Source organism: Aspergillus novofumigatus (assembly GCF_002847465.1).
Source record: "Aspergillus novofumigatus IBT 16806 chromosome Unknown P174scaffold_4, whole genome shotgun sequence".
Lineage (NCBI taxonomy): Eukaryota > Fungi > Ascomycota > Eurotiomycetes > Eurotiales > Aspergillaceae > Aspergillus > Aspergillus novofumigatus.
Window position 1 is genome coordinate 1,303,224 of NW_020194277.1, and position 16,207 is coordinate 1,319,430.

The 16,207-nt window shown below is 48.8% G+C and overlaps 8 protein-coding genes across 8 annotated transcripts; 2 read left to right on the plus strand and 6 right to left on the minus strand.

The window, feature by feature from the left end:
- Window positions 1–26: 26 nt before the first annotated feature.
- On the minus strand, window positions 27–1,506 carry P174DRAFT_441214 (Mpv17/PMP22 family protein). Its single transcript, XM_024827256.1, has 2 exons — window positions 693–1,506; window positions 27–632 (listed from the first exon to the last, which is right to left on the minus strand). Exons 1-2 carry the CDS (start codon window positions 1,253–1,255, stop codon window positions 212–214), a joined length of 984 nt encoding a protein of 327 aa, XP_024682539.1. The 5' UTR covers window positions 1,256–1,506; the 3' UTR covers window positions 27–211.
- A 200-nt stretch (window positions 1,507–1,706) lies between these two features.
- P174DRAFT_450890 (uncharacterized protein) lies at window positions 1,707–2,244 on the minus strand (the record flags this gene model as incomplete). Its single annotated transcript, XM_024828977.1, has 2 exons — window positions 1,707–2,113; window positions 2,166–2,244. 2 exons carry the CDS (start codon window positions 2,242–2,244, stop codon window positions 2,034–2,036), a joined length of 159 nt encoding a protein of 52 aa, XP_024682540.1. The 3' UTR covers window positions 1,707–2,033.
- Window positions 2,245–4,006: 1,762 nt separating this feature from the next.
- P174DRAFT_388938 (uncharacterized protein) lies at window positions 4,007–5,104 on the plus strand (the record flags this gene model as incomplete). Its single annotated transcript, XM_024823429.1, has 1 exon — window positions 4,007–5,104. One exon carries the CDS (start codon window positions 4,007–4,009, stop codon window positions 5,102–5,104), a length of 1,098 nt encoding a protein of 365 aa, XP_024682541.1.
- A 469-nt stretch (window positions 5,105–5,573) lies between these two features.
- On the minus strand, window positions 5,574–6,498 carry P174DRAFT_430919 (uncharacterized protein; the record flags this gene model as incomplete). Its single annotated transcript, XM_024825665.1, has 3 exons — window positions 5,574–5,939; window positions 6,068–6,171; window positions 6,339–6,498. 3 exons carry the CDS (start codon window positions 6,496–6,498, stop codon window positions 5,574–5,576), a joined length of 630 nt encoding a protein of 209 aa, XP_024682542.1.
- A 576-nt stretch (window positions 6,499–7,074) lies between these two features.
- P174DRAFT_369356 (uncharacterized protein) lies at window positions 7,075–7,633 on the plus strand (the record flags this gene model as incomplete). Its single annotated transcript, XM_024822276.1, has 2 exons — window positions 7,075–7,130; window positions 7,174–7,633. Coding segments are annotated over 2 exons (516 nt in total), but the record flags the coding sequence as incomplete, so codon positions are not given.
- Window positions 7,634–7,689: 56 nt separating this feature from the next.
- Window positions 7,690–8,771, minus strand: P174DRAFT_460085 (2EXR domain-containing protein; the record flags this gene model as incomplete). Its single annotated transcript, XM_024829840.1, has 2 exons — window positions 7,690–7,773; window positions 7,803–8,771. The coding sequence occupies 2 exons, from the start codon at window positions 8,769–8,771 to the stop codon at window positions 7,690–7,692; spliced, it is 1,053 nt and encodes a 350-aa protein (XP_024682544.1).
- Window positions 8,772–12,024: 3,253 nt separating this feature from the next.
- Window positions 12,025–12,495, minus strand: P174DRAFT_485051 (uncharacterized protein; the record flags this gene model as incomplete). Its single annotated transcript, XM_024830765.1, has 1 exon — window positions 12,025–12,495. One exon carries the CDS (start codon window positions 12,493–12,495, stop codon window positions 12,025–12,027), a length of 471 nt encoding a protein of 156 aa, XP_024682545.1.
- A 930-nt stretch (window positions 12,496–13,425) lies between these two features.
- P174DRAFT_420522 (glycosyltransferase family 34 protein) lies at window positions 13,426–14,490 on the minus strand (the record flags this gene model as incomplete). Its single annotated transcript, XM_024824869.1, has 3 exons — window positions 13,426–13,981; window positions 14,066–14,315; window positions 14,379–14,490. 3 exons carry the CDS (start codon window positions 14,488–14,490, stop codon window positions 13,426–13,428), a joined length of 918 nt encoding a protein of 305 aa, XP_024682546.1.
- Between the last annotated feature and the right edge of the window lie 1,717 nt (window positions 14,491–16,207).

Consider the following 16,207-nt stretch of genomic DNA (forward strand, 5'->3'; position numbering starts at 1 on the left):
TGTCCGCTTAAGTGAATCTTTGTAATGATCACTGAGAGGTTTGTTCTTGTATTGGGGTATAATGTATGAGAATAGTTCTGGTCTATGTACTCGTCGAAAATGCACCGCTCAAGAAGGCAGGACAATCCACCGCCTATTCAAATCAATCGCGCCTGCGAGTCTAGAATATGCAAAGGAAAGGGTATAAAAAACGCAGTCATGGAAAGGTGCCTCATGCTTTTATCGTTGTCGAAGGGCTGATACTGCCAGAAACCAGCACATGAGACGAATGGTCCGGCTCGGCCATTTCCGCCTCGACCTCTCTGGCAGCCTTCTGATTTAACCAACTGAGATAGGTCTGCCAGCCGACGGCGATGACACCGGCGAAGATGCTCCGGAAAGGCGGAGACACGTACATGAAGCTGAAGGCCGTGACGGCAGGCCAAAGTTTAACGCTATTCGATATACTGACGGGCAGAGCGACCTTCAAGCGCTCGAATGTCTCTTCCAGGGATGCGCCAGCGAGAAGGGAATGTACGCTGAAGAAGTACGTATTGAAAACGGGTGTGAAGACCGCTTGTTGTACGGAGACCTTGGTGAGGATGGAAAGGAATTTGGACTGAAAGTTGAAGTTGTTGTGGAGGAACATGAACCTAGTGAAGGTGATCGCATCAGCAAGATGTACTAAGGGCCATCGGTAGGACAATACTTACCAGTTATAGGACGGAATGGCAGATCCCACACCAACCGTCAAATGTCGCATAGTTCTCAGAGGATCGTATCCTCCACTCGAAGCAGCCTTATCCTCGCCATCTTCAGCCGAGTCCGCAGGCTTCCCTTCAGAAGCAGCCCGTGATGTTTGCGCCGGGCTGTCAGAGGGGAACAACAACTGCGCACTCAGGTCGCCGCATAGATATATCACAATAGAGCTGACAACCTGCGTCGCGTAAGGTCTCCTTTGTTGTACTCTGGCGTATGATTCAGCCAATCTACCAATTGGTCCTGCCTGGATGGCCTGGAAGAACGTTCGCGAACTCGAGCGGGCGGGGGTGGAGGCAGCTGAAGGTGTGCTTCCGGGCGAACTGTTATTCGGGGAGCATGACGATGTGGATGACGGTGGAGCACTCGATCGCGAAGCGTTTGCTGATGTGCTGTTCTTCTCAGGGGCAGGATTAGGTGACGCCTCGGAGGAGTGGTGCCTTAGTTGCGATCGTTGTGGCCGTGTTCTGCTCAACTGCCGCACAGTCGCCCTTCCATGTTGCAAAAGATGACCCATGAGAGGCGGTGGGATAGGTGATATCTCAGTCTATAATCCGTATATGTGCGATAAGCAAAAGCAATCGTGGATCGATTGGCGATTTGAATCGACAAGGGCGATAAGAAAGTTGCGCAAAAGACCGACGATAAGGCGCAACACGATTTTGTTTCAGGTCAGCAATAGAGGTCACCAAGGATCAAATTATGGCATGGAAAACTCTATGAGGTTCTAAAGAAATGATGAAATAAGGGAAGGAAAAGAAATTAACGTGCTATATGTGAGAAAGGATTAAGATTCATTTGTCATGCATAGAGTTTTGAGTCAGAGATGGTTGGCACCTCAGGCTAACTGCTGCCGAAAGACCGCAACTTTCCGATTCGGAGTTGTTTATCCATCTTATCGCCGAGGGTCAAACCATCCAATCAACTTCACCGAAGTATTCAATCTTCTCCAACACCTTTGTTGAGGAGTCCATCGTGAGAAAGAATCCCAGCAATTCAGTATGACAGGCCTATGACTCGAGCCTGTGCTGCCTGATTGTTTAAATGAACAATTGTCTTGCCATCCTTGCAAACCGCATATCTTCCACCTCAACCTCCAGATGACCGTGCTTTTTGGCAGACTCGGCCACTATCATCATCAGATCAGATTATGACATTGATTACTGCATATCAGGTCGAGACTATCTCACATTTGAACTCTCTGTTGAGAAAACATTCCCCAGCCTCCTGCATCGCTTGAAAGGCGCGCTTATCGATCCTCAATTAAGGACAGCCAAGATCATAGCACACCTGTCTCACACTCGCCGGAACAGATGCTCGCTGGTTAGAAATCTTGAGCCGGCGCGGTTCCTCTCAACACCACCAATGACTCGAACTGCTATCAATCAGCTCATGTTGTGCGAATCAGTGAATCCACGGGTACTTACAGCCCTGTGGCGTCGGCAGGAGGACCTGGCGGCAACGCTGACGGATTGCCAATCTGTGCCTGCCCTTGAGGCGCCGCATCCTGCGCCTGTGCCAGCTTGATGCGCTCTTCATATGTAGTCCTGGTCTGACTCGGACACTGGCCATGGTCTATGGGGTTCAGGGTGCGCTGGTCGAGAGTGTACGTGAAGAATGCCAAAATGTCTAATATACACGGGTAGGAATGGTAGAGGGATGGGGATGACTTAGGGAGGGCGGGTGACGAGATATGGATTTGTCAAGAGACAGGACAGAGGTAAAGATATTAGGGGATGGTAAAATGCAGGCTTGGAGTGGGGAGCAAGATCTGAGAGGTGGTCTACTCTAATGCTGAAGACAGAGAACAGTGAGGTGAGTTTGATATCAATACGAGACTAAAGCAGAGATGAGCTGAGCTTCACACTATTTGAGGGTCCAGAAATGAGTCGAACCGGTATAGACTCCAGATTCATTATCAACAAAGACGGATCCGCAGTACTTGTACCCTATGTTATGAAGCCCCAATGGATGAGTGCTTAGATTCTGAAGAGCATTGTAATCTCATATAGTACAAGAGTGAGGTTGCTGAAACTTTTGGGATAGCTGACAGTCAAAGTTACATGGGGCAGGCACCTTATAGATCTCTATGGCCTCAATAGAAGTGCAACATCCCTTTCAACACGATGTTGAATAATATCTGGACATCACCTACTATTATATAAATCTACGATCTGGGTCATACCACTGGCTTCCTAGCAGTTGACGACACAAACATATTCGTCGTTCTATCATTTCGCAATTGCCAAACTTGAGGCAATATGACTTGGCGCTTTGGTTTGACAGGAAGGCCTGCACCCACAGTACGAAATGTCTAAGCTGCTGCTTATGCAGGTTATAAAAGTATCCGTTCGTGGGAGATATTATCATAGGCCTCGATATGTCCAATGTGAGTAGAGAAACCACCGGAATCCCCTTGCACAAGGCAGTTCTAATACAGTCAATCGTTAACTAGATGGCATGATTAATGGAGATGCGCTTGCCGCCATCAATCATGCCATCTAGTTAACGATTAACAGGATATAGCAAGGAGAAACTTTACTAGCAAGTATTAACACCCAAAGCAACTACTGTCCATCTACAACCCCCTGTATCTGGCTACGCCAATGTTTATTGTCTCAAGTCTTGATGCTTGATGCGTTAGGGTTAACGCATCACGTGCTGGTCCATGTTTCTGGCCCACAAAACTCTCATAGGGGACTAGACTGCACTTCCTCTACAATGTGCCGTCTTCATCACTTCCGTCAAGGCCATCAAAATGTCAAAAAATATTAACAAAAAGACAAAAACATACAACAGCCGGGATTCGCTGGTGGTCACCCACCCAACTACTAACCGGCCGGCGTGTGGCTTAAGTACGGCTGAGCGGACGGGAAGCCCTGTTTTCCACACCCTATGGTCGTATGTGCTGGGAATGCATAGAACTGAAATCATGTAGGATGATTGGTGTGAAGTGTGAATGGACTAAGTCAGTCAGAATCTGCAGTTGTATTATGTGAATCAAATCTTGAAAAACATGTTGAGAAAATGGCTTGAGTGAATGAACAGGGGATGAAGAAAAGTATCCTAAGCATTAGATATAGGAAGCATGGGTGCCAGCATGCTAACTCAGAGGTTGCTGAAATATATTGATATCTGGAAGTGAACTAATTTATAAAGGTGGCTCATGGTTAGGTCATACGCTAACTGTTAATTTCGTTATTCTGTGACCCGTTTGCAAGACAACTTAACATCTAACCACACGGTCACTACATAAGAAAGCGTCAGCATGTCCATACCTATTCGACTGTTCGACGGAGACGTCATACTCAACATTGACAGGACCCCTATCACCTTCGATGAAGCCACTCGTACTCTTTATAATCGAGCTATTACCGACCCCTCCTCCCTTACAGACAAACAGCGAAGAATAATCACCCGCCGCCCTCCGCCAGAAGAGGAGGATGCTCTCTGTCGTGGGCGCTGTGGACAAAGCCTGTCTGAACTTGTCAAAAAGGCCATCGAAAACGGAGACTCTTTAACATACGAAGAATCTGTAATAGTAGCCGCTGGGGTTGACTCTGCCCAGAATGAGAGACTCTTACATGAAGTGGCGCGGCTTAGTACCGCTGATCGCGAACTCTTGCAGAGAGCCATGGCCGCAGCTACCACAGAGGCGATGAAGCGAGCGCAGGAGAGCGCCCGTAACGTCATGAAAAGATGGGGAAACATCCAGAGCGAGGCGTCGAAAACCCTGAGCGACGACGATGCCCGGAATATTCGGTTTGCTTTACGTGTCCCATGGCAGGAGCATGTTCTATCTCAAACCCAGGTGGCAATCTGTGGGCTTCTGATTTTCTTCCCGAGAAATATGCCCGAGTGGCCGTCGTTCAAGGAGCAGTTCAACACAGCTGTTTATCATGGATTACATTCTACGCCTCAGGTTATCAATGAGGAGATTATGGCGAAATTTACTCTTCATTATGTGGAGAGTAGTAATGTATCTGATGATGGTGATAATAATGTTGCTGCTCTTCAATCTCAGTTTCTCTCCATGCGTGATGGAGGCGAGCTCCCCCAGGGCCTGCGATTAGATGCCTTTCTGTATGTGGATGAGGAGGCCATACAATCTCGAGATAAAGCAAGACCATTTGTTTGGCTTTTGGAGCCAGGTGAGACGGCGAGACCACTCAAGGTGCATATTAAACATATTGCGCCGACGTTGTTTGCTCGCCTTACGCAGCGAGATCTTTCTCCGCCAGAAGCGAGACGTTGGCCGTATCGCCATACGTCTGAGCTAGAGATGCTTCACAGAGCGGCGGCTCGGTCGAAGGATGCAAATGGGGTGGTAGATGGGATTTGGCCGCCTCCTGCTCGCTATATGTGACTTTCTTCTGGCTTCTTGCGATGCAGGAGAACATTTCCTTTGGTGTGTGGGTTTCTATTAGGTAACAGAGGGCAGATATGGAAATGTAGTTTTCAGTAATATTATTACAACCCTTCCTTTTGCCCCCAAATCTTTAATTTGTTCGCCCTAAGTAGCCTTGAAACAGTCCATCCTCGCACACACGCCCACGCAAACATAGTAATCCGGACACAGCCCGCTACAATCATTCCCAACAGCCGGGTTATACTGATAAAACTGGTCCAGAGTGATACCGTGTTTCGTCCCAATGCCATAACATCCATCACCGGACTGGACCGGATAAAACGTCTTACACCCAGAAATCACACCCGTCTGTGTTGGTACAGGAGTTGCATTCACCGCAGTAGTAGTTGCTGCTGTTGTAGTTTTCATTGCCGTGGTGGTAGTACTGGAGCCGGTAGCATCACCACGTCCCACACATATATAATAATCAGGCCACAGTCCAGAACAGTCCCCCGTTTAGAGCGGGGTTCCAGGAAAACGGGTTCGAGAGTGTGATCCCCTCTGCAGCAGCGATGTCGTAGCACCCATCGCTGCTTTCGACGAGATAGAATTTCGTGCAGCCGCTCACCATTCCCGCTTGGGTTGGGGTAGGCGTCACGACTGCGCCTCCGGTTCCTGTCGTTGAAGTAGTTGTGGCCCTTGTCGTGGAAGTTAGGGCAACAGTGCTGCCGGAGACTAAACCCACACAGACATAGTAGTCCAGATACAGGCCGGAGCAGTCTCCGTTCAGGGAGGGACTCCAGGAATAGAAATCTGTAGCGCGATGCCATTGGCGGTGGTGATGTTGTAGTAGCTGTCATTTGTTTGCACAAGGTAAAAAATTGTTGCAGTTTGTTGCCATTCCAGTCTGGATGTAGTATTGCAGTTAGTCAAGGGCAACTGGGAGCTTGTGGTTTGGGTTAGTTCGTGGACAGTACGCACCTGGATAGGTAATGGTGTGGGTACATCGTTTGGCCCTGTAATAGTGGCGGGCTGGGTAGATGTCGTTGGAGTGGATGTTATGGGGTTGTAATAGTAGCAGTGGACTTAGTTAATTGGGCACAGTATCGGTAGCCTGGTTGGAATTGGCAGTCGGTTGGGATAATGATGGGTTCCACAAAACAAAGGTATTGACATCCGCTGCCATTGTAGGTCAGATGTATCATTTTCAAAATATTTTCAGTCCCTTAACTCAGATGATCTCATTTCATACCGTCATAGAAGGTTGCCACAACGTAGCATGTGTTAATTGTTGAGGTGTTCCTCCAAGGATAAATGTACTCAGCGTAGGCTGAGCAGTTTATGGAAGTTCCTAGAGCCAGCAGCAGGGATGTTGGCAGACTGGTAGCATTGGTAGTATACATTGGCCTCATCCAGGAAGTGTCGGTGGTGACTGGGCCCGTTGCCAGACAGCTGGAAGGAATAGGAATGGTGATACAAGGGTTTTTATTGCCACTGTACCAAATAAGCATTGATCCCCAACAGAACGACAGGCGGTGGAAAGGAACAGACCCATAACCTGTATTTGTAGTGTTGTCGCCGACAGCCTGGACGCAATAGGAGTATCCTGCTTACAGTTCTGGTTATCAACCTCAGGGTTCTCGGTTAGATACAGAACGGTGAGGCATATATCTAGTATATACAAGGGTAAATAGGGACTACAGAGCTAATATCTTATGTAGTAGCCGATGTATCGAGATAAGACACCACGAACTATATCCTTGTTCCAATTGACATTGTTCGAGCCGCAGCCCCCCACGCCCGTGCTAGATGCAGGAGGGTCCACTGCTTTTGTTCGGAAATTGCAAAACCACACGCTGGGCGCCTTGTTTTGACTACGTGAGTCTCGAAGTCTTGGCCCCTGGATCCTTGCTCAGTAGATAGATCTTGGCGTCAGCAGGAAAGTAGTGTGAAGACGACTTTTTCTCCTGTGCCTTTGCTTCTCCCCCTGGGGCCGCGTCGGCGAGGGAGAAAACCTCAATGTCTTCAGCGACGAGTTTGACAGGTCGGGCTTCAAGGGCGACTTTATCAATAAGAATATCTTCAAGGACTGGAATAATTAAGAAGGACACTTTTGAAAACGTCATGAGCGAGGCGGAGGATATTGGTGTGAAGGCCATTGCCAAGCTCAAAGCTGACGGCAGGCAGCCGGCCGATGACCGGGTCAACAAGATGATCGCTGCGCTGAAGACGCACGGCGATGCTCGGCGCTACGATCAGGCGCAGAAGATCATCAAGGCGTTTGAAGGGGACATGGAGAAGAAGGGGTTCACCGTCGCGTACACTGATCCCATAGAGAGGCCGCCGGTGCCGGGGTACCGGAAGATTGACGCGGACCAGACCATCAGCAATAACCAGGGCAGAGCGGGTTTTAACGACAAGGTGGAGAAGGAGGTGAGGGAATATGTCTCCAAGTACAATAGCGCGGGACTATCGAAGAGCCATGTTGAGGCTATTACGAAGACGCAGGAGATCCATAAGCATCTTGCCGAGGCCTGTAAAGCATGACCATCTGCTGCGAAGGGTGGTGGGCTGTTGCTTATATAGCTATCAGTATACACCATTTAATAAGTCCCAAAGTTCTTTGGAAGTCGCTCTTTTATGTAACACTCATTCGTACAATATCGCACCATGATCCGCGGCCGCAGCTTGGGGCGCTCTGCCTAGCTTGCTTGACCCATGGATGCTCCTCAGCGGGCAAATACTCAGACATCCTGAGGAACTCTTGCTCCGAGAGGTAAGGAACCCAAGCGGAGCCCGGGTCCGTCCGAAGAATGTCGACGTTGTCCATTCGTGCTCGCTGCCACATGTACGCGAAGAGGATCCATTCCGCTTGTCTTTTCCATGCTTCCACGGCCGTCTTGAATTGAGAACTAGTAAATGCTTCGAAGAGCGTCTGCACGGCCGGTTCCTTTTCCGATGCGTGTTCCCTAAATAACACTTGGAATTCCCACAACCGAGCCTCGTCGCCCACATCCACCATCTGAACAGGGGCATCGCCCAACAACCCGAACAGGCCAGACCTCAGAGCCGCTTCCCTGGGGACATGCAGAGAAACCGCCGCCATGGTGATGTCTAGCCTGCTTTGACTTTCCGCGCAATACGCAATGTCCGCCACGTCATTATTTCTTCCGTTGTGATAGAGAAGCCACGGGCTGTTGGACGCATCCGCGCCATCCGCGCCATCCAACAGCGCCTTCAAGCTAAACGGGTGAATGATCTCCGCCACGACAGACGGCTGCATCCCCAGATCCTCCGCCTGCCACAGGAACATGGCGATTGGACTTGAAGGGTCGTCAGCGTTTCCCCAGACATTGTAGCGCAGTCGCGTCCAGTTGAGATGCAGCACATCCCGACGCGGCTGCACCCAGATCGACTCTAGACTCGTCGTCTCTTGCAGGTCCAACCAGCGTCCCTCTTCTAGCGCAACTTGCCGCGACTCACTGTTGACGAATGCGATGGCCGGCGGCTGAGCGTTTTGGTGCGTTATGCGGTCGGCCCAGCAGGGTTGACGCGATTCGTTGCCGTCGAGAAGGAAGTCGGCGGTGTCTTCTTCTGCTATACGATGCGGTAGGCAGTGCGTCCAGATGAGACGGCGTAGTTCTAGAGGCAGCTGCGAAAAGTAGTGGAATGAGTCGTTGTTCATCTTTACGCTGTAGCGGTATCAAGAAGTAGATAGAAGACGAAGGTGGGCATGCATGCGATCACGGTTGTCGTAGATCTGGGGGCCCCTTGTACCTTGGCCCTAATGGTGGGGCCGATCCTAGCCCGACCACCGAGAGTGGTTTTCTGCCCTTGGAGGTGACAAAAATCATGTATCAATACTCGACTATAGTACTGCATGGCTCTGGTGCATTTAGGTATACCATTTTTCAAAGCGATACAGACAGGATGGTTCCACGCCCTTGGAACTCTTATGGTCGACTGCCGTTTTATCTCCAGGAGCGGAATTAGGGCTCACCTCCGACATTACCTGCAGTCTCACCAGCATTGATCAAGGGGGAAATGCGGTAGAATCCCTGTCCTCTTGTAACAGCATGGCCCTTCCTGTCGTGATACTTGGTCAGAAGCAAGACCACGGGGTCCGGATGCATCTCCCTCGATCGATGCTTCGCCTGGGTGAAGACCTTGGAGGGTCATCGACGTGTCTCATACCTCGCTGGCTGGGGCTACGCGCGTAATATCGATGGTAGAACTGTGCTCGCTAATGATGATGACACCGAGGCGGAACCCAATTTCTATCGGCATCCACTCCGCCAAGGGGCAACCAAGAGGTTCATTCAAGCCGGAGCACGATATCTATTCACTCGGCGTAGTTCTGCTGGAAATCGCGCTATGGCGGACGATCAGCAGTATCTTCAAGAAAGAGGTCGACAAAGTGGCAAGTAGCGGAAAATTGCCGGAACCAGAGAGGATAAGGAAAGCCTTGCTCTATAGAGCCAGGGAAGATATCCCCAGGGAGATGGGAGAGAGCTATGCACGGTAAGTGGAAATATGTCTGCTGGGCGATTTTGGGGTCCAGGGAGATGATCAGAAGCAGACAAAACTCAGTGTTGCCTTTCGTGAACTGGTGATTGACGCGGTTGCAGCTGGAAGTAAACTCTAGATTTCTCCTTTTTGGGCAATCCATATCGCCCTCCCGGACGGATCAAACACAGGAAGGCACCAGAAACGCTGGATCGGAACTGTGGGGATACTTTAAGAGGCGTCGAGAATTTCTGACCTAAGGACCAGCGCATTCATTTTTTCGGGTGACCCGGTCGCCTAGCTCAGACGGCGCAGCGGTGTTCGTTTTTGTTGAGTTCTCTGGGCCTTTTGCTGTATTTGAACACTTGAGTGATTCGAAGGATGGGTATAAGTATGGTATAAGTATGGGAGTACATACTGGCAGCACAGGCGGGGATTGCATTTGCTCCCTTTGCGCTGGCGTGCCAAAGTGTATTGACTAGTCCAAGCAGCTATAAAGAGTATGTGCTTGCAGTTTGCTCCACACGATCTTGCCGTGCAGGAGCTTCTGGCCTCATGCTGACGAAGGTTGTCTGTTTCCGAAGACGGAGGCTCAGACTCTTCGCCCACAGCGAGGCTCCATTGCTAAGATTCTTGAGCTCTGGATATATTCAGATAAATGCTACACAATGTTACCTGGAGATGACCAAAGATGTCCATAGCTTACAAATAGATGATCCCCTGATACCCCTGGAGCAAGAAGTTATAGCACTGAAAGAAATAATGTTCTCCTTCTATTCCTACTGAAGCTGATAGTGAAGAGTAAACCTATATAACTTAGCAATTCTGAAAACATAGTCATGTGATGTTATATATAGGTGCGAGCTCAGGTACTAGTAGATAATTTAGTAAAGATTAAATAAGATAGGAACTGAAAAACTTCATTTTAAATAACAGGGCTCTTAGCCTATTTAACAGTAGCTGGACTAGTAGCTAGTGTGTATTTTGCTTGGTAAAGGTGTCCTTCCTCACCCCTTATAAACCCTTGTCACCACCTCTTATCACTACTTGCGACTCTTGCGAGCCATCTTCCAGAGTGGTGATGAGGAGTAATAAAGTCCTCACCTACATCACCAGCACCTACACTAAAATCATAAGGTTGCTTTTTTAGAGGAGGAAGGCTTTTTAAGAATTTCCCGCTGTTTAATATGTGGCTTAAGTACGGCTGAGCGGATGGGAAGCCCTGTTTTCCACACCCTATGGTCGTATGTGCCTGGTTTGAATTGTATTCAACTTATGACTAGCAAGGGTGCAAAGAGCTTGCCGCACAATGAAAACAGGCTTTCATATCTAGAGAACATAGGGTGCAGATCATATGCTCTGCAAATGGACTATCTTTATAAGAATCAGGCTACTGAGACAGTGCAGCACATTTATTTCAATAGTCCTATCAAATCCTTGTAGGCTATTCTGTTTAGATGCCTCTACCTAAGGATCTAGTAAGGTTGTTTTGTCAAGGACCATGGGCCAACCCACATCCTGCAGATATGGGTCAGCCATAGCTTAATGGGACTTCGTTCTTAGAGAAAATTGAATAATTAAGGAAGGAGAAAATGGTAGGCGAGAAGATTGGTAGGTATTTGTCACTACTTCTGTTCGGATGTAACAAGTTACTAATATAGCATAATCCAATACTATCTAGAGTATCCTAAAGTTAACTATTCTAGCATCTACATTCTGGGTGACGATGAAAAAGGACACAGTTATGCATGGGCCATGAGGGGCCAATAGAAAGATTCTGTTATGGATCACGTGGCTTACCGTGGACTGGAAACCTCGGCTCGGCCCGTCCCACGTCCGATACGGCTCTGTTGTCCGAGGGACGCTCGCGATGGTGCTCGTTGCGGCGATTCTGCGGATGTAATCGTAATGCAGTTGAAGCTTGAACGACGCCGATAAGAGATACTTGATTACTCACCTCGCAGAGTGAGCGACTGTTGCTATTGTGAAGAAAGCGTTGTGCATAGGCATGAGCCCTCTGCTTTTTGAGAATCCCGGGATTCCTGTTTCTTAAGAATATTCTAGATCGTGCTCCAGAAGACGGCGAACTTCAACCATCCATGCAGGACTTGTTCCGGTGTAAATTATATTAGACGGCCAAATTAGCCTAGCTTATCTATTATACGACGGCGGATTCGTATCTGCTAGAAGAAAGGAGCAGGTTGATGGATCAAGAAGGTGTATCAATACTGCTCGATCCCATGTGAGAAACTCGGGAAAGATTGCAGGTTGATAAAGTAAACCCTTGCACAGCTGTTGACCGAATGAACCCCAAACATATGATTACACAATTTGCACGAACTGATAGCTTCTTAAAAAAGGCGGGAAGAGAAAGAAAGGAAGGAAGGAAGTGTAATATATCCACCTAAATCACGCAAATCCGCAGAGGAAGCTCAACCCTGAAGCTCAGGCAAATACTTTCGGGAGCTAGATTCTGCGTTATCTAATTCCGATGGAGGCCCTTGCCGCGAATTCGAAGCCGCCGGCGGGACGAGGCCCCCCAGCGCTTCGGTGTTGTGGTAGTAATGCCCCTTGCTCGCCGCTCGCATGCTTCTTGCCTTGTGTAGATGCCGAAACACAAGGAATAGTAAGGCAAAGATAGCGACGCCGCCGACGCCGGCGCCTACTCCAATTCCAGCTTTTGCTCCCGCCGATAAGCCAGTTGAAGAAAGGGAATGATTTGATTCCGTGGGTTGGGTAGCAGAAGGGATCTGAGACGTATTGGCTGTCGCTAGAGCAGTTGAGGTTGTTGTGGTTTGTACAGGAACAGAGTCAGGCTTCGACGTTGTGGATATAGTAGTTGGGGTGACAAACAATGACAGATCGGAAGACTGAAATTGGACCGTCACTGGTTGAGCCCACATAATAATAGGCCCATGAACCTGTGTTGCTTGGTTTTGTTCTGCAGCACGAGGTGAGACTATCGTGGAGCTGGATGACGGGAATGGGCTCGTACATCCCGCGTATATTGCTGGAGGAAGATCGGCGGCACGCGAGAAAGATTGCGTGACAGATCAGGGGTTGGCGCCATCAATGCCATGTCCTGACTACCCCTGAGAAATGAGTCCATCCAACTATCAACGCATTCTTGAGTTGGGAGCCTTGATCAATTTCTTGAACTTGATCTTTGGCTGCTGCAAACAGGGTCCCCATGCACGCTTACCTGTCTAGTTGGCCAGTTAGGTTCATGTAAACCAAGCACAGTCCAACCAGAGCCGAGAGCGAATACCCACCAACGGCCCTGGCAGTTTAGCCCAGCAAGCTAGAGTAAAATACAAGGATAGATAGACTAGTGGATCCCCGGATACGCCGTGAAACACGAAAGGGTGGCATCCATAAAATTGCGGCGCAGTCGCCCTCGTAGACAACAGCCAGGGAAGGCTCAATGAAGGATCCCATGGATGCGGAACTGAGGGGAAGCCCTTTTCCCTTCCTTATCGAATGGAGAAAGGGGCAACAATCAATCAGCGGAGTCATTAACACTGCACATTCTTTCGCGTCATTCTCCCAGCTTACTGTCTTGTAAGCATAAATAGTTTATTTAAACTAAGATAAAAGCGATCGCGTAAGAATCTCTGTGCCTAAACGCAAAAAGAACCCATGCCGATTGAGATGCTTTTCCCTGCAGTAAGGTTCTACAATTATGCCCTGGTTACTCAGCGAAACTTGGCTCGTCCGAGGGAGCAATAGCGATTCAGGCCTGTCTGTCTCCAAGTATGGCTCTCCAATTTTTGGGTTTACCATACGTGCGAGTGCTATGTAGGAGCCTCTGGGTCTGCTAACCGCAAGAGGGTCTACCTACTCCTCGACGAGCGATGCATGCTTTCCCAGAACCTCTTCGTCTCCTCTATGTACCCTGTCCTCTCGAGGGGTACCTCCCACTCCGGCCGATGGCTTTCTGCTATGGCAAGATATGGTTCCAATGTCTGGGTCAACTTGTCACGCGGTGTTCCGGGGAAGTGAACAAGAAGGTCCCCTGGGTGAACCTGAAGATACGCTGGCGAATCGGGATTCAGCTCTTCCCCATTTGGCTGCCTCATATATGCATTGAACCAACGCAACGGGCAGTATACGACTGATCGGGAGAAGTACTCATTTTCTTGCAAGAGATTGGCTAGCGCTGACTGGTCAGGCCAGAAAAGCTCGACGTCCGGCCTCACAACGGGGTAAGCAATGGCAGCAGAGAGCAATTCCACGGCCCAGGGATGGACACGAATGGGGAACACCCCGTTGTTCATCCCGTTCCAGTCCTTTGTCAAGACCATGTGGATATCTGAGAACTCTGGCGGAGGCAAGAAAGTCTCCAATGGCATGTCGGGATTCATTAACACGGTGTCGCCATCGGACCAGCTGTACATAGTAGATGCCATCAGCCTCCAACTCGATTTGTTTCGTACGGTACTCCTCGTCAGGGGCGCCGGTTTAGGAACTCACAAAAGCCACCGCAATCGACGATCGAGCGGTTTCTCCAGCTCCTGTAGCAAGATTGACAGAAGAATGGCGTACTTATTCCAGACGCCGTCAAGTATCGGTGTGCGAAGAACAAATAAAGGATAACCCAGTCGCCGACTGTGTTCTCTGTGCGTATCCAACGCCCGTTCATATATCGAATTGTTCCCGTAAATCATGGTCACCTTGCCTATCGTAGGGTTACCCTGACATACCTCGGGCGTCCTGACCCAGCCTGGGACTTCATCAGTATATTACAAAAATAGATCATTAATGAGGGCATGGCAACAAAACATACGGTAGTCGGAAAATTGGCTGGTGAACAACGAAGCAATACAAAAAGCCAAAGCCACGCACAAAACAAGCTTAAGCCTTGGGCGCCGGCTTCGAACATGGTAGAATTTTGTCATGATAGGAACAAGTGCCCTGCCTACACTCCCTTTTCACAGCAGATCCAGGTGCATATTCAAACGAGAAATCCCAATTATCCAAGTAAGCGGTGGTGAAAATATAACTGCGAGTGGGCAGCCTCCTTGCGAGGTGAGCTGGAACCCTTCGGCTGCTAAGGATTATTTAGGCAGATAGTGGCGTGTCGACTAGTTTGCTGCGTAGCGCCTGTTTCACGCCTAGTGATAGTAAAGGCCAATTGCATTATGGCAGTAGGCCTGTCAATCTCCAAATAATTTCTTATTGGTGGCAGTGAGCTGCATCGTGCTATAAAAGCCCTTGGCCTCAGGCGTTAGGTTAGTCCGTCCCATCCTGTAGGCAATCATCTAGCCTGGAAAAGGAAGCCGCGGAAGGTCCCATCATAGCAACCACCCAATGCCAGGAACCATTTCACCCAATCATGTCAATGTAATTCTTTGGGTCTTTCTGTATGTGCCAAAGGTATCAGTCGCGCTCATGAGGCATGAGCTCTGAATAGTGAATGTAAGACTCACCATCAACTGATTCACACTGTGCGTTTTGTACACCCGCGGGGTACTTTAGAAAGTGAGGTTTGATGAATGTTTATGTCATGTGTGATCTGCTAGGTAAGAAATCGTTTAATCCTGCTAATCCCAGCAAACAGCCATATTTCTGAATCCAAAATCACGCCCAACGAATTTGGGTGAGCCCAGATGAACCCTCTTAGTGATACTGTCACATACATAATTAGGCTGGTTAGGAAGGGATGGTAGCCTTCTCTACCAGGAACAATTTATCTGCTGGTCATAAGTTTCTGGCGGATGCCCTAATCACGATGGATCCACTCTCTATTAGCATGGGTATTATTACTATTACTACACTTGCTGGATAAACATGTTCCGCCCTCTCAGACCTACATAGCTCTGTCAAAGCTTGCCCTGGTTGTCTCTACATAGTTAACAATAAGGTTGCTAACTCTAACCTTATTTAGAGTTGGTCACGACTCACGAGCCCAACCCCAGTTAGAAGTGAACCGCTGTGAGTCCAAATTCTGATTCGGTGCAAGTTTAACCGCAAAAACCCGCCACTAGGCTAGATAGGCCTAGCTAGGACCCTACAGTCCCTACTAACTAACCATAGATTCAGTTTGGTTATGACTGATTGCGGATAATGACATTATGAGCTTGAAAGAGATGTAGCATCCTTGCAATGTTATCATCATTTTTCCCTTGCAAGACAGCAAATTGATCCCTTATTAAATAACAGTTTCCCCTCTGTTACCTACTTGCCCTCTTGATGAGATGGATTCTAGGCCGTGGTGTGGCCTCTGATCAAGAGTCTACATGCTGCGAATAGAGAAACCATTATCATGGACGTAAGTTTCAGTTCCGGCACAGCTAGACAGATTAATATTCAAACAATGCCCTTACGATATCGCACGAGGCTCTTCCCGATTACCTTGAGCCTTCTCAAAAACGCACTTGCCGCCATCACCATCCTGCGACACCCGATTTGGTTTTGAGTACGCTAGCAGCGCCGACATTCTCGGTGCGATGAAGCAGGGAATAAAATACTTCCTCTCCAATGCGAGGCGTCCCGCGCCCTGATCAACCGAATTGGCAGACTGCAATAAAGGGCGCATATCCCCACATTTATAGTAATAGTGACAACATTGCCTTCTCTGATGAATGCATGAATGCCAGGGATGACTATTCTAGG